Source organism: Anoplophora glabripennis, unplaced genomic scaffold, assembly GCF_000390285.2.
Source record: "Anoplophora glabripennis isolate ALB-LARVAE unplaced genomic scaffold, Agla_2.0 scaffold559, whole genome shotgun sequence".
NCBI lineage: Eukaryota > Metazoa > Arthropoda > Insecta > Coleoptera > Cerambycidae > Anoplophora > Anoplophora glabripennis.
Genome location: NW_019416643.1, coordinates 57,432 through 74,128, shown reverse-complemented (window position 1 = coordinate 74,128; position 16,697 = coordinate 57,432). Strand labels below are relative to the sequence as shown.

General features: G+C 33.0%; 1 protein-coding gene across 1 annotated transcript; it reads left to right on the top strand.

The window, feature by feature from the left end:
- Window positions 1-561: 561 nt before the first annotated feature.
- Window positions 562-4,186, top strand: LOC108911172 (zinc finger protein 431-like). The gene is made up of 5 exons (XM_018716033.1): window positions 562-684; window positions 731-1,244; window positions 1,300-1,524; window positions 1,581-1,885; window positions 3,569-4,186. The coding sequence occupies exons 1-5, from the start codon at window positions 562-564 to the stop codon at window positions 3,755-3,757; spliced, it is 1,356 nt and encodes a 451-aa protein (XP_018571549.1). The 3' UTR covers window positions 3,758-4,186.
- Window positions 4,187-16,697: the final 12,511 nt, after the last annotated feature.

Sequence of the window (16,697 nt, the reverse complement as noted above, 5' to 3'; positions counted from 1 at the left end):
GTGTCGGGGCAATATAGATGCACCAAAAACGTCTGTGTACAATTTAGAATATTTTTAACTTTAACTTGTTGAATAAAAATGGGAGAAACTATTACTTATCGTCTCACAAATTTAGTTTTATTACACCTTGCCATGTAACTTTCATGAAAATTATTAAAACGTTTCTGCAACTATGTATTAATTTCATTTCAAATAAAGCTGAATATTTACCTTTGTTCAAAATGTGTGTGAAAACTTGTGTTAGGATTAGTGATACAAAACAACAAATGCAATAATGCTAGTGGAGTCACTCCCTCATATGTTTTTTTGTGTTTGTAAAAATTTAATTTGGATACTCAAAACATTTATAAATTCAAATTTTGTGCAATGCGCTGCCATCTTTTGTCGGTCTGTAGTATTAAGTAATTAGTGATCTTATCGAAATAGTCAAGATGTCCCTAAAGATTTTCCATCCTCTTTGGTCAAGTTCAAAAATAATATTAACATCACAATCAAAATTCATACATAACCCTACTTTTTCATAAGATTTTACAAAAGCAGAATTTGAAGTACATACAAACAATGGCTTTGAGTAGTGAAATTATGATGGAATTTTGTAGACTCTGTCAGAGTCGTTTAGGTAAAACGCCGCTTCAGTATGATGAAGAATTAGTTAAAAAAATTGCAGAAGTCACCAGAGTAAAGGTAAACATTTACTCCGGAAAAATATATGTTTCAACGAATTTTTTAGGTAAACGATGAATTAAACAATTACTTACCAATGTTGGTGTGTTTATCATGTCAAGATAAAATCTTAGATATGTATAATTACATACAAACCGTACAAAACGTAGATAAAAATCTTCGAAGCATGGTAAAAAAGAGATATTTTCCGGAACTTGACAACTATTGTGAAAACAGTGATTATGAGCAGCCATTCCAAGACACATTTAAGTGCGAACAGTGTTCTGCTACTTTTTCTGATCACAGTTCGTTACAAATTCACAAAAGTTCTCATGGAGATGAACCGAAAACATACAAGTGTCCCGTGTGTTTGAAAGTTTACAACAGAGAAAGAAGCTATGATTTACATAAAAAAATTCACTTAGAATTGTACTGTAGTTACTGCTCTAAAACGTTTGATGAAAAAACTGAACGGAACGACCATACATGTGTTGAGAGAATCAAATGTGAAACTAATACATTGCAGAAAAACTGCAAAGCAAAACTGCAAAAAACTAAGCCAAAGTTTAAAATTAAATCGGGTAACTACAAAATTAATATATTTCATTAGCGTTCCAGTAATTCCTGTAATTTTAGGACTATTAAAGTTTGCTACGTTTCCTCAAGAAGGAGATACATTCCAATGTGGTATTTGTGATAAAAAATTTAACGATAAAAATAACCTGCGACATCATTTGAAAGTTCACAGAAGTTTTACCTGCACCGAAGAAAATTGTTTAAAAGAACTACCTTCTGCTTATTCTTTAAAAATACACCAACTCGACCACTTAGGGAGAAGGCCTTATCTTTGTGTGACCTGCGGTACGCTTAGCGAGATTTCAAAATTATTCCCGAAATTAAATAATAAATTCTTGTAGGTAAAAGCTTCAGAACGAAGAGCTCTTTATCCTGTCACGAAAAAATCCACTCTGAAATTAAAGGTTATAGGTGCGACTTGTGCAACATTGGTTTTTCTGTCAGGAGTAACTTGCGTGCCCACGAGAAGAAATACCATGAAGGTATCCGATTCTATTGCTCGCAGTGTACCAAGGAATTCATGTCGAAGTGTAGCTTAGAGAGACATGAGAAAATACACACCGGTGTTAAAGAATTCAAGTGTGGACAGTGCACTTCGGCATTTTACACGAATAAAGAATTGCTGAAACACCAAAGATATCACCAGGTAAGCTCAGAGATGAGTATTTTAATTCTATCCACAAATTTGAAATTCAGTAGATAATATTGGTGACAAAAGTTTGTTCGATTATATAACATTGGAAGCAGTGTCCATTTGTGTACAATGACCATTCCTAAGAAGAAGAAGACGATTTCTGTCAATTGTCAAGGCTTTTAACTTTTAATGACAATTAAGGTTAAGTGAATTTAGTAAACATGGCAGACGAAAACGACAACGAAAAAATGGAAAACGAAAACCAGAAGGGCGAGAAGATGTTCTCGCTGAAAAAGTGGAACGCCGTTGCTATGTGGAGCTGGGACGTGGAGTGCGACACTTGCGCGATTTGTCGCGTCCAGGTGATGGATGCTTGCCTCAGGTGCCAGGCAGAGAGCAAGAAAGACTCCTACGGGAAACAGGACTGCGTCGTGGTTTGGGGGGAGTGCAACCACTCGTTCCACTACTGCTGTATGTCTCTGTGGGTGAAACAGAACAATCGGTGCCCGTTGTGCCAGCAGGAGTGGTCCATTCAACGAATGGGGAAATAGTGGTTAGCATTATTCGCTTTATTTGTGTGTTTAGAGTTGTTTTTGAAATTTTTAATTAGTAGATATTGTGTTCCAAGTGGTTTTATTCGTGATAGTTCTAATAGGTTACTTCGACAAAAGTTAAATCAATACAGGTATTTTAAAGGTAGATTTTTTTTTTCATATCGTATTTATTTTTAATATTTAAACACATATTTACATACAAAATTTAAGAGAATGGACCGTGTAATATACACATTACAAGCACACTGTCTTTTCACAAACGAATTAAATTAAAAGTAAGAAAGTAAAAAAATATGTGACTAAAGATAGTCACAATAAAAATCTCATGTTTCTGCAATGAAAACTAAAGCAGAATTGTTTACAAAAAACGGGACAAAGAAACAGACAACACTCCATATACGGTGACAAATATTAACTTCTTTTTATGTATCATGTTCTCCATAAGTTTTAGTGATTTTGATTATTATTAATTTTAAGCGTCAAAAGTTATTGAAAACTATATTTTCCACCGTCACATTTGAAGCAACCATCTCCTACAAAATGTTTCCGCTAATATTTCCATAATAAAAACAAATTAAAAGTCTGCTAGCTTTAATCTGTTTATAAGATGTAGTGTCGATTTCTTGAATAAAGTCAGAACGAAACGCACGAGGAGGATGAGGAACAGTATCGATGATATTCGCCCTGTGTTAAAAACTGACTACGGACAAGGTGTATCAGGCCTAAAGTTTTATTCTACTCGGTGAAACTGTCGATGGGAAATTTACTGTGATATTTTAAAATGATTTAGAAGAAACATGGGGCACAACCAGCCAGAAATGTGGATCAGCAATAAGTGAATGTTGCTTTACGAGAATGTGGTTGCACGTAGCTTCCTCGCAGTGAAACAGATCACTGTTCTTTATCAAACTTTGACCCTATGACTTCCTCCTCTCCCTAAAATGAAACTCCAAAGGAATAGATGTCGTTCTGACCATTGAAGATATTAAAATTATTAATTTCATCGGTGGCAGTGTTGTATAAAAGCCCAAACTATTGGCGATTAGAACTTACAGTAATTAATAATTTTTATATGCGAGTTCTACAAATCTTTGCCCAGGACTTCGTCTAATCCGGGGGTATCTTATTTCGTTTGTTGCAGGGTTTAAAGCAACACAAATGCGAGGAATGTTTCAAAACATTTTTCGAACGTCATCATCTGATCATCCATTTAAGAAGCCACAGCGGTGAACGGCCGTATGCGTGTAAGGTTCCAGGTTGTGGCAAAGCATTCGCTGAGAGCCAGAAGTTAAAAAGACATCATATTGCTAAGCATAATGCCATAAATTAGCTGTATTTCATGATTTTCTTTTTGCCGTTACTGTTACACTTAATAGCTGACTCGGGAAAATATTTCGTCGTTGCGCTTTAAAAATGTGGCATGTGCATATTTTCAGCAAAACACATTAAATGCAGAATTATTCTATAAACGACATCAAACCGCATAATCTAGTTAAAAATGGCCATCTTATTTTCTCCAGAATTGTGACAGTCCACGGTAAAATTATTTAAAAAAAGACCAAGAAAAGAGTTTTTTAACTCTACTGAACAATTGAATAAAATACGTGTCACTTTTTGAAGGTGCAACGAAGATTTCCTATATTATGAGAAATTTATGGTATTACAATAATTTGAGTTTGAAACATGTTTAAAATAAAAATACTGAGTTAGGTAGCTTATGTAAAATATTTTGAGGCTGACTGTTTTTATATATTTTATACTTTTACGATTGGAATATTACTATTTTATTGCTAAGATACATTTTAAATCCCATTTTATTTCATTCTTAATTGTATTAGGACAATTTGTGGTAATTTTTTATTTATGTCAATTATATTTTATCAATTCGAAAAAGTGTTTCTGTTCTCTTCAAATCTATATTCCCCAAACACGTTATAAATACTCTAATTATAAATTAGAAATTGCTCCATTGAAAGTTATATGTACAGGGTGATTCTTGATTTAGGCAAATAAAATATCTATTTTATACAGGGTGTCCTGAAATTCTTGCAACAAAATTTCGTCACAGATTCTTAAGACAAATTTAGGGGACCCGTATTTTTTATTGTTGCCAAGTGGTCCTCTCCTTCGGAGTTACAGCCCCCTGAAGTTGGCCCCTAAGAATAATCTTTTTTTATATCTCAGAACCGTGTTGTACGAAAATCACTAAATTTGGTACACAGGGGTTTTATGACATGTGAAATCTGATGGTGCAACGTTTTTTGGCAGGGAACCCCCTAAGACAATTTTTCGAGGGCTTTCTTGTCTTTAGAGCCAAAAAAATTTAGTCGCATATTTAAATTTCTTAAAAATTATCAGTCCACTAGAAAGCCATTAAATTTAGAAACTTTTTGTCCCTTCATTCTTTTTTCGTAAAAGGCAATGTTTTCGAGAAAAATGTCAAAATGTGATCGAATGCATATCGTGATTCGCCATTTTCCTCAAAAGCATTGCGTTTTACGAAACAAATATTAAGACAAAAAAAGTTTCTAAATTCAATGGCTTTCTAGCTAACTAATAATTTAAAAAAAAAATCAAATTTGCGACCAAATTTTTCTGGTTCCAAAGACAAGGAGGCCAACGAAAAAGTGTCTTAAGGGGGTTTCTCGCCAAAAAGCGTGACACTGTGAGATTCCACATGTCATAAAACCCCTGTGTACCAAATTTAGTGATTCTCGTACAACATGGTTTTGAGATATAAAAACGATTTCTTAGGGACAGATTTCAGGGGGCTGTAACTCGGAAAGAGGTAGTCAGTTGGCAAAAAGAAAAAATACGGGTCCCTTAAATTTGTCTTAAGAATCTATGACCAAATTTTGTTGCATGAATTTCGGGACACCCTGTATATGGTTAAAAGGGTAAAAAAAAATTGCTATTCAACGGGATGGCCAAGTACATGGTGTTCTATTTAAAAAACCTATGTTTATGTAATGTCAGAAAAACTGCGATTTGTAAAAAAATCTTAATACGCCAATGGCTTCCTCATAAAAAATAGAACAAATAATGTTCAAACTTTTTTTTTAAATTTAATGACAACGGAACTAGAGAGGTCACTGCAAATGGGCGATTTTTCAAATAAAAAGACTGTATATCTAAAACTAATCAAGTTAACGAAGATATTCAGGTACCAGTGAAGTAAACTCAAAAGAGGACGGGACTTTGATATCAGATTTCTTGTATCTATCACCATTTTGGCTGTAACTATCAAAAATCAACTACCCTGTATATTACACGCTTTAACATTTTGAACAGGAAGACTAGACGGTAGTCTCCATGATTTTGAAGTTGGGAAATATATAGGCAACCAACATGTCAGCTTATAGTATAAAAGGTTGCATATTGTTTCATCTCAAACTCAAATTTCTTTAGTTACTAGACATTGGGCCGGCTAAAGGGTCAGTCGGTCCAATAAATTTCAATGGAATTAAAAATGCGTTAAATTAAAGAAAGTATTAAACACCAAATTATTTTGGAAGGTATTTCTGATCCAAGTCTTTAACTGATGTTATCTCGTGTTATTTTATATATAAAAAAAAACAAATGTTTGTAGGTGAATAAAGTTTAAAGTCAACAGTAAATTTAGTAATCTGAAGTTGCAGTAGTAGTTCAGTTGCATCTCCATAACTAAAATAGTTACAGGGCGGTTTTAGAATCGCATAATTTACGATTCTGTAAATATGTTAATCGTAACTTATAAAAATACAACTTTACGGAGAAATGCAGAATCGATCCATAAATTTGCGAATTTAAAATTTATACATACCTTTGCTTTCAAGATATTTGATGATGAAAAATTTGTTGGTAGGCAACCAATACGTCAACGTCGTGTATAAAAAGTTGTATATTATTTTGATCTCTTATAAACCCGAGTTCTTTTGGATCACGGTCCGTAAACCGTGCTTTTAGATATCGAACATTGGGCCGGCTTAAGGGAGAGGCCTGTCATTCCAATAAAATTTAGTGAAATTAAAAATACATTAAGTTAAAGAAAGTATTAAACAACAAATTATTTCGGCAGATAATTATACATAACAATAGTAACAACTAGGCTAATTATGACCACAAAAAATACAAATTAAGTTTTTATATTAAATTATGCAACAAATAAGGAAACTACATTTTCCCGTAAATATAAAGTTATAACATATATGCTATGCATTACAATTTTGCATAGACTTCATAATCATTTTTAAATGTTCACTTATTATTATTAAATAATAATTTGGTATTGTTTTTCAGAAACCGATAATTTTACACTTTTTTTACTCGTCTAGCTTCAAAAACCAAATGGAAAACCACCAATTTCACGCTTGAATAAGTAAATAATAAATATTTCCCATTTTTGGAGTACTTTTGTATCATTTTTATAAACACCATTTTTGTAAGTTTTATTTTGGAATGAATATTGTTTTCTTCAATGTGTTCCTTAATTTTTTGTTGTCGAAATAACATTTAGAATTTTAAACCTTATGTAACTATACTATGATGTCCTGCAAATAAATTTTGCAGAATAACTGAATGATGGATATTATTTATCGTTAAATGCATAAGGAAAGCATTTTGTGATGGTAGGTACTATTATCTTCGTGAATAACTGTACCTTGTGTTTTTTTACGGATTCACTAGCTACTTACACAATTCGCAAGACTGTTAAATAATAAAAAATTGCTTGGTAATGAAACCTGTCTAGCTTATCGTCCCACACCGTGCCAGGTGTGCGGGAGGCGTAATTCCGTTTTATCGAGTACAAAAATGTAAACAAGACACTGCAAGTATTATTATTTCTGTTATGCCCATTGCCCCTCATGTAAAATTCGAATAGAAACTAATTAGTGACCTGAAATTATGAGAAACTTCAGGGTTGCTGCAGTAAAAAAAGTTATATAACACGTTCGACTCTTGTCAGCAGCATAAATTTCAATAATTTTGTTTCAATTTCTGAACATTTAATTGCATATAATTACGGAAAAGTTGCATCTATACAACGATTTGCTTTCATTCCAATAAACTCGAAGACACATTATTGTTTATCCTTGTCTTACATAAAATGTATATATGTATCTGCTTATTTCTCTCGCGCAGTTGTTTATAGTCGCAGAGCACATCCAGCGTTGTCAGATCAGGAGAGTGACATACGGATGGTTTTTATTAATACTTGAAAATCTAGGGACAAATATAATTTTTTTTTAATACTTCAATTGTTCTTGAGGCAAGTATAACAGGACATATTTCAATAACAAATGCTTAACTATTAAAAAACAAAGCGCCAAGTTCCACACGATATGAAAACTTGTGCAAGCCACAGATATAAATAGGTATAAACAAATTTAGTAACTTCTGTAACTCTGATATGCTACCACTTTGAAATAATTGCCATTTACTGCAGCCATAATAATATGGTGCAGCCAATATTAAGTATTTTGAAAATCTTGACTGAAATCAAAATTTAATTTTTCGGACTCGGACCAACTTCAGTAAATGATTAAAATATTGTTAATAAAATGTTAATATGTTGAAATTCAACTTTTGGGTATTCAGTATTTGCTATACGTTGAAAAAGAATTGTCAAGAATTAGTTACATTTTTCCGTTTCCTTAAAATCCGGAAACGTCCCTATGATCTCAGATCGTAATTTCCAAAAACCCCTTAGGATAACAGCTATGTACTGTTACTACCTACTCAGCCTTGTGCCAACCTCAAACAAAATTGTTTATTTTGAAAAGCAGGTTGATTGTATATTATACCTAATTTATTAAAGTTTAACAAATATAATGGTACCATTTTGTTATATTTATTTTGCTGCAAATTTCTTAGTATTTTAACAATATTTTTTATTCATAAAAATTTTAGCATAAACCAAGAAATTTTATGAATTCAGTTTTCAGATAAATATAGAAATCTTTCAAAATGTTGTAGGAATACTCGAGCATCTGGCAACACTGGACACATATGACGTTCGCTTTGACGAATGATTCGAGCGCGCTTCATTTTGACAGTTGTTTATGATTGTTTTAAAGACGGCAGTGCATTAATTTATATGAAATACGTGTTTTTGTTATTAAATGTGTGTTAATGAATTAGTGCTGTTATAGTTTTTTTAAAACAGTAAGTCTTCATGTATATATTAATCATATAGCTACTGATTATTTGTGCAAAAACAACGCTCATGTGCCATTCTGAATGTATTCATGAATTATTATTATTATTATTCATGAAGTCGCTTGGTGAGGAAATTAAACAACTGAAATGCAGATGCTGTCAAATATCTTTTTAAATTTATTCATGATGTTCACAAATTAGGACATATTCTAATTTTCGTGAATTTCTTCTTGAAATTCAGAAGTACCACAAAAATATTGAGGTTAAGTTATTTGTTTACGTATTTACTTCAGCACGTTTTTTACAGAATGATAGGTACGTGAACTGGTAAATTCCGATTACAATTTTTTTTCATGTTATCTAATTAAGTAAAAAAATAACTAATCTCAACTTATTCAAAATGTATTAATTTTCAGTTGGTCTTTATTTACTGTAACTTGCTTGCAAAGTTGGTAGTTTTTGTCTCAAAGAAATTCACGAAGTTTAAAACAATGTAAAACCAAACACTTTATCGATAAATTGATGAATTAATTCATGAAAAACTTCCTTAATTAATTTGTGTATAAATTCGCAATGTGAAACAGGTATAGTGATGATGATGAATCTTGTTACAGTCGTGTCAGTTTATTCAACTCTCAATAACTTTTAGATGGCTATCCGTACAGTGGGAGCTCCGTTGAATTTTTTTCATCAGTTTATTCCATTAATTTTTAAATTTTTTTAGCAGGTGGCAAAATATCCAATAAAAGACTCGAAAATTATAGATAGTTTTGTTAGTGTATTGTCATTTGCTCCTAATTGATTCTAAATTGTGATAGGCTCCGTTAATTAACATTTTTTTAAAGAAATAAGCATTATAATCATTCACACAGCTAATTTTTTTCCAGACTCGAGCAGAGCTTTTCAATTGCGAAAAAATGTGGATCTGCACCTGGGCAGGTACGAAAACAACACTCCCGGTCCTCCAGCAAATACGAACCGCCAGGAGTCATCGTTTTCGAATAGGACAATCGCCGTCGAATTCACGCCAACCGGCCGGTCGCGATCTCGCGGAGAGTGAAAGTGTCGCCGCGTGTCCCCCAAGCAAGCGCCGAGCGGCCCGCGTAGTCCAAGCGGCCTGATCCGCGGCTCCGCTCGAAGGCCGGCGTCTCTATGGGAGCCACCGAGGTCCACCGTCAGCTAGCGACGAACTAGAACGCCGCCTAACTGCCGCGCTCTAACACGAATCGCCGCCGAGTCCAAACGCGCCTCAGCAGGCCGCGGAAAAGCGAAAGGGGTGAATTTTTCGGCCGCATCAAGAAGGCTGCCACCGGCGGAAGCGTCGTCCGGGCGCCCGTTTTTGATCCACGACCGGCCGAAGGTGCATGTGTGCGCGTCCAGTGATGTAAGATTGTTGCGTTGCGAAGTGTGTTGTTTCGCTGGTCGCGGGTTTCGGGGTTTCGACGGTTGTTTTTATGATCCGTCGGGACTTGTTCGCTCTCTGTGGATGTCGCCGCTTTTCCCGAGGGAGGAGCCGCTGCAGTAGTTGCATGTAAGTGTTTTTTTTACTTGGTTTTACGAACTGAAAACGTATTATACCTACCTACGTACAGCCTTGCAGTTTTCAAGAACTGCAGCTGTAAGATTCTTAAAAAGTTTACTGAGAATATACTTTACTGATATTAAAACGATCTTTTTTCGTTAACATTTCATAAATTAAGTAATATACGAAGATACCAAGGTGCTAAGTCCAAATCATAGATGTTAAAACGCCTTATAACTTCTCGGGAATGAAATATCTCAATACATTTATTTGAAAATTTGACATACCTACGTTTGTTTTTTAAGTTACCCTGTAAAATCTTTATTTATTGTGCGATTTTAACATGACTTTTTAAGATGTAGAGCTTGATGAAGTGTGCTTTGTGAAGGAAAATGAGCGTGATCCCACAAAATCCAAGGCGTGCTACGTCCGTTCTAATATTTCGTATTAGGGATTTCTTGAGAAAAAATATATTTACGCTACTGGTTTCAGGACCCCCCAAATCGGGCCAATACCAAATTTTATCAAAAAATTTTAAATAATAACGATTTTGTAGCCAAATCAAAAATTCACAAGTCTACTTTTCTTCATTAATTTATTGTTGATATCAAGTTGTCTATGAAGTAAAACAAAAAACCAGGTAGTTAGCTAATAGTCAAAAGTGACAAATTAGTGTGTAGTAAAGTTTATCTCGTGTTAATAACCATGGAAAATAATGAAAATATACCATTAAGATACAAAATAGAAATTGTACGACTTGTTGGCAATAATGTACGTTCGGTAAAAAATGCTGCAATAGAATTTAATACTAGGCACCCAGTCTACTATACAGGTATTAATAAAGTTTTCAATGAAACTGTCCGTGTTTCAAAAAATTTACGTAAAGCTAGACATGATGGACGTTGGTAGAATTTTGAGAAATAATAACCAAATTTTACAATATTTTAATAATAATCCCCGGGCTAGTATTAAAGTGGCTAGTTTAAATCTTAGTATCCCTAGAAAAAGTATCAACAGGTGCCTGGCAAAAAATAAAATATTGGTACATTATACACCGAGAAAGGGAAGTTTGTCATTAGCAGCGCAGGCGACAGATTTTTTGGTGTCGAAGCTATTATAGGTCTGTTTCTGCAGCGGTTGAGGCCTGATTTGAAACTATCAGAGATATTTAACCAACTGATTCGTAACTTTATACTCGCTGAATGTACGGGACATCTTAATTGGTCGAATATATCTGATAGTTTGAAATTTGAATACAGTTTGAGACTGCTGCAGAACAAACCTAATGGCACCCTTCTCAACCGTGGATTATATAGTATTTTTTCCACTACTAGCTACTATACCTTAAATCGAGTTTCAATAATTGACGTGCAGTTTCACGGAATTTGAATAAATACTCTAAAAACGCTGATATCATGTACAAGAATCAAGTGGGTACTCTTTTGTTTGAAATCAAACTTTGTGACATTTCACATGAGCATGCATCAATATGACATGTCACAATTGTACAGTTAACTATTATTTCCGATAAGTTCGTGGTACTGATAATTATCTGTTGACTTGTTCTGGATATTTTTTATCTATTAAAAACGTGTTTCATAACCTCCACGTACTGCGTGCTGTGGTTCTTTACTTCTATAACTGTCAAGTGTCAAAATTATAAAGTGTCATTTTTATTATTCACCTTGGTTAATAAATCAAGGTCATCATTATTCACCCGGGTCAAAAAGTTAGAAGTTTACGCGTCAAAGATAGGTCGATAATGGTGGGCTTATAGGCTAGTAGTGTAAAAAAACTTTTATACCAAAATTTGACCATACTTTTGAATTGAGAGATGAAGAAACACGTTTGGAGTTTTGTTATTGGCTACAGGGAGAATATTTAAATCATCCTAAATTTTTTAAGTGAAATTTTATTTAGTGATGAGACACATTTACTACGACTAGTTTCGTCCCAAAATTGTCGTCATTGGTCAGCTGAGAATCCAGAATTCATTATAAACTCAAAGAGGCAGTATTCGCAAAAAATTAACGTTTGGTGTGGAATACTAAATAATAGAATAATTGGCCTTTTATTTTTTGACGGCAATTTTAATGCGAATAGATTTTTGAATTTTCTTAACAATGAATTTCTGGACGTATTAAATGATTTGTCTTGAGAAATCTCCTTAATTTGAAGTTTCAATTAGATGGTAGTCCTATTCATAATGCTGGTGCGATGAGAGAATGCTTAAACGAACGTTTTGAGAATTTTTGGATATGACGAAATAGTCCTTTAATTGAGTGGCCGTTGAGATCCCCGGATTTGACGCCATTAGATTTATTTCTTTGGGGTTTATTGAAACAAAAAGCTTATAAATGAAGGCCACAAACTGTACATGATACAGGCTAGGATAATGCCAGCCTGTACAGGAAATTACCCGAAACCAAATACAAAAATTAATTACGAACGTAAGTAAAAAAATTGAGAAGTGCATAGAAAAAATGGTGGATTGATAGAAGTGACAAGAATATAATTATTTAACTTTTGTGTTGGTTTCAATTTCATTATTTTATAGTTTAATTAATTTCCCTTTTTTTGTTTTGCTTCAGGGATAACCTCATGGTATTTGCACGTTTGGGGGGGGGGGTCGTGAATCCAGTGGCGTAAATATATTTTTCCTCAAAAAATCCCTAATATGAAATATGTATTAGAATTTTGCTCCTAGAAACGGACGCAGTACGTCTTGGATTTTGTGGGATCACGCTCATTTTCCTTCACAAAGCACACTTCATCAAGCCCTTACATCTTAGAAGAGTTCGCAGTGAGATAATTTGGAAAAAGTTGCTGAAATAAAGTTCACATATTTGAAAAATTCGTAAAAATAAAAAAATAAGAAGTTAATAAAAGAATAATCTATAATTTTCCCCATTAACAGTTTTCCTTTATAGTTTCCGAAATTCCAATATAATAAGCGTCACCAAAATGAGACACCCATAATATTAAATATTCAGTGCTATCGTTTTTGCACTTACAGTTCTGGATTTCAATTGTTTTTGTAGTGTCCGAGTGATTTAGAAAATAATATTGTACGTAACTTAATTGTCAATTTCACCTCATGCCAAACTTACGTTTTTCATTAGTTAAGTACATAAATAATTATTATGTTTAATTTATTTCAAAATGCACTGATTCAGTGAAAATTATGAATTGTTTATTGAGCCGTTTCCATAGCAACACCTGCATCATTTTCAAAAAACGCCTCGTTACATTCTCATAGCAGATGTCATTTTTTGACATTCAGTTTAATATCGAAATACCTAAATCACTTTTACGTTTTACTACAATAAAAAAAAAAACAATTCATTAATATGTAGGTATATGCAAATTTAGTTAGTTTGTTGTTTTAATTAAGAAAATTATTTTGACATTAATAAATTTCATTTTTATACTACATATAAATGTAAACAACTAAGTAATACGTTCGTATAAAAAAAATTATTGATGTTGAATTTAATAATAAAAAGCTTGATGCAAATTTAGTTGGTTTGTTGTTTTAATTAAGAAAATCATAAATTTGATACTATTTAAATATTATTTTGCTCCATTAAAAAGTGTTTTGTCGATTTTATATCTCCTGCCAAAAGTTAAGAAAAAATTTCGATTGAAAATATGTCATAATCATATGCCTGAGCCAAACCGTGCGAAAATCCTTATTTTCACACGTAAAGTATGAGTAAAAGTACCTTTTCTTATCTTTTTCAAACAACGTATTTGAACATTTGAACAGTTCACCTTTAGATTTTTTTTGTTTCGCATTTTCGCTTGCCTCTATTGTAAAAATGGTAATGATCCTGTTAGCATCTCCTGATTTGGAATTCAAATAGTCTAGTTCGTTATTTTTTTTCGTGAAATCCCGGACGACTGCTCGAAATTATTCCATAAAACATAATAGACTTGAACGATAAACAATACACTAACACACCAATTCAAGGAGATGTATTTGAATAACCTAGGAATCGCATTATAGTTGGGAAGTTTTTTTAAATAAATTTACGAGTTGCCAGAGGCGATTTTTTGGACGCGTTTGTACTAATGTGAATGCCCTCTTGTGGAATATTTCGAAACAATTAATTAACAGACGGTGTGTATTGTATTTTACAAAGAAGTAAATAAAATGTAATTGTTTAAAATCAGAAATAAAAAACTTGAAGGCACGCGACTGAAACTCAGACAAAAACGTTACCGAATTAAGCATTCACGGCATACACCTCAATTGTTTCGTTGGAACAAAAAACGACTCGCGACCGCAGCCAGCTAGATTTCCAAAGGAATTCGAAAATAAAATACGCATCCTCGGAGCCAATTAAATGGAAGTGCATACTTATTTCGCTGCCTACTATGCACCATTTACTCACTCGCCACTTTACAATTAATATTAATGATTCCTCCATTATTATTAGCGCTGGTATATTTATTTAATTAATATTAAATATAGCAGTAACGTTGACTCGAGACGCATGTCATGATTGATCGTCGTTAATTGCTGATATATTCACATGGGTTCCAGTTCTATTTATGCACAAGAACGATGAAAGCCTACAAGCATGTCAATTTAATCAATAGTCAAAGCGCTTAAGAAGTTACCTTGACGTATGATCAAATTAATTACGTAAATTTGCCCTTTAATTATAATTTAACCTACTTTAGAAGCGTCAGTGTTAGTATTTAGGTGTTTGTATTAATTTTTATGCTTCTGGTTTTAAACTAATCACAAAAATTAAAGGATAAAAAATATCCTAAATTTTTAAGCTGTAATTTGACGAAAAAAGGCGGTGAAGCAATATGAAAAAGCAAATTGAAGCTTCAGGTTTCTAAAAAGTCACAAATTTAATAAATCGCAAGAAGTCCAGCGGAAAAAAGTTTTGAAAATCCAAGGGCTTCAAAAATTTATGATTTTTCTTCCTTAATTTTCGTGTCTAGCGAATTTAATCGGTTAGGTGGTTTTTTATGTATTTTTATCAGCTCTCTGCTCCCAATTCGCCGAAGGTGAGGTGCAATTCATCACATATTTTCGCTTGCGCCATTTTTGGACTCGAGGCACCTTGACGTATGTCCCTTTTAGAGCTTTAGAATAACTGACAGTCGACGCGGCCTTCTTGCGGATTGATTTACGATCCGAATTGTGTAACACTGAACTAACCTTCGCAAGATGGTATACATCGTTGACCATTTGGTTCTGAACTTGAACTGGAAAGTTTGACTAACGATTGTTTGTTCGCCTGGCCGCCCAGAGCTGTGCCTAATAAAAGGCAAGGCGAAGAGTGATAAATTATTTGTGACGGTTGTGTGAACGTAAACGAAAGTATTGATTCTTGTTTCAGAGACAGAAGTGAACACGGTACGTTGCTATTTATCGTGTACAGAGTGAGAATAATTATTCTCCTTATATTGCGATTTACTTTGCTGTTAAAATGCAGAGACAAAATGTAGACGTAAGTAAAATGTCTTGCGAAATCGGAATACCTATGCGGTCAGGAAAACAATTGAACATTAATTTAAGAAGATGGAACCTCGGATATAGCCGAAAACCTGATTCTTTAAAAATTATGTACTTATTATACAGGGAAGGGGAAGGGTGAAACAGTGAGGGTTGTGGTTAGTTTGAAAAGTTGTTACATTGAAAAGGGTTCTTCAAAGTATGCAGATTAATATAAGAAAAAGTTCACTGGTCTATCAATTTCCCAAAGTCCAAAAAAATTTTGAAAAACATTTTGATTTTCGAAATGCCTTAATATTTTGGACTGGGATCAAGATAGAGAGAAATAGAAAATACTACATTGTAGAAGAGTTTTTTTTTCAACGAAAAAGATACTTTGCACTTTTTTCGTCCGAGTTATGGTTTGTCTGGAAAAAATGATTAAAGTCATGAAGTCATCTTCCGCGGGCAAACAAGCCAATAAATTCACTCTTCGAACATAAGAATTGTCAAATTTCACTCAAATATTGAGTACATGTAGAAGAGAATATGTAGAAATTAATATTCGATCTTAATTCAATGCAAAAAAATTAAAAAATTTAAAAAATCTAAAATTTGAAAAAATTTTTAAAATTTAATCCATTTTTTTTTTATTTTCGAATATACTCAAGGTAGTAAGTAGTAGATACAAGGTAATATTTACATATTTACATATTTTTACTTGTCAAAAAAGTCACCTAAATAACAATTCCCGACGTTGAAAAAAATTTTTCGAATTATCCTTATGTTTACGCATCATTGAGACGCTCGGTTTTCGATTCGATTCGAAATATATATGCGTAATTGTATTCGATCTTTTATTTGAAACAAAAATTTAACCATATCATTGAAAAGTTTAGACTTCCTACTTGAAAATGGGCAATAATTAATTTAATACCCTCCCTATAACTATGCAATAATTTATAAAAAATAGGTCTTGAATTTGTTCAGGCCAAACCATGGCTCGGACGAAAAAAGTACAGAGTATCTTTTTTATTGGAAAAAACTTCCCCTACAAGGTGGTACCTTTNAATAATACTATCCTATAATAATAATTTTCACAATTGTGATGAAAATTGCGATAAAAATATTAAGTACATTTCCAATATAATT

What these genes read in the sequence shown, in the direction of transcription:
- LOC108911172 (XM_018716033.1), top strand. Translation starts at nt 562, where the DNA reads ATGGCTTTGAGTAGTGAAATTATGATGGAATTTTGTAGACTCTGTCAG. An exon ending in CAGAAGTCACCAGAGTAAAG is followed by an intron (nt 685 to 730) that starts GTAAACATTTAC and finishes CGAATTTTTTAG; the next exon opens with GTAAACGATGAATTAAACAA. An exon ending in TTATCTTTGTGTGACCTGCG is followed by an intron (nt 1,525 to 1,580) that starts GTACGCTTAGCG and finishes AAATTCTTGTAG; the next exon opens with GTAAAAGCTTCAGAACGAAG.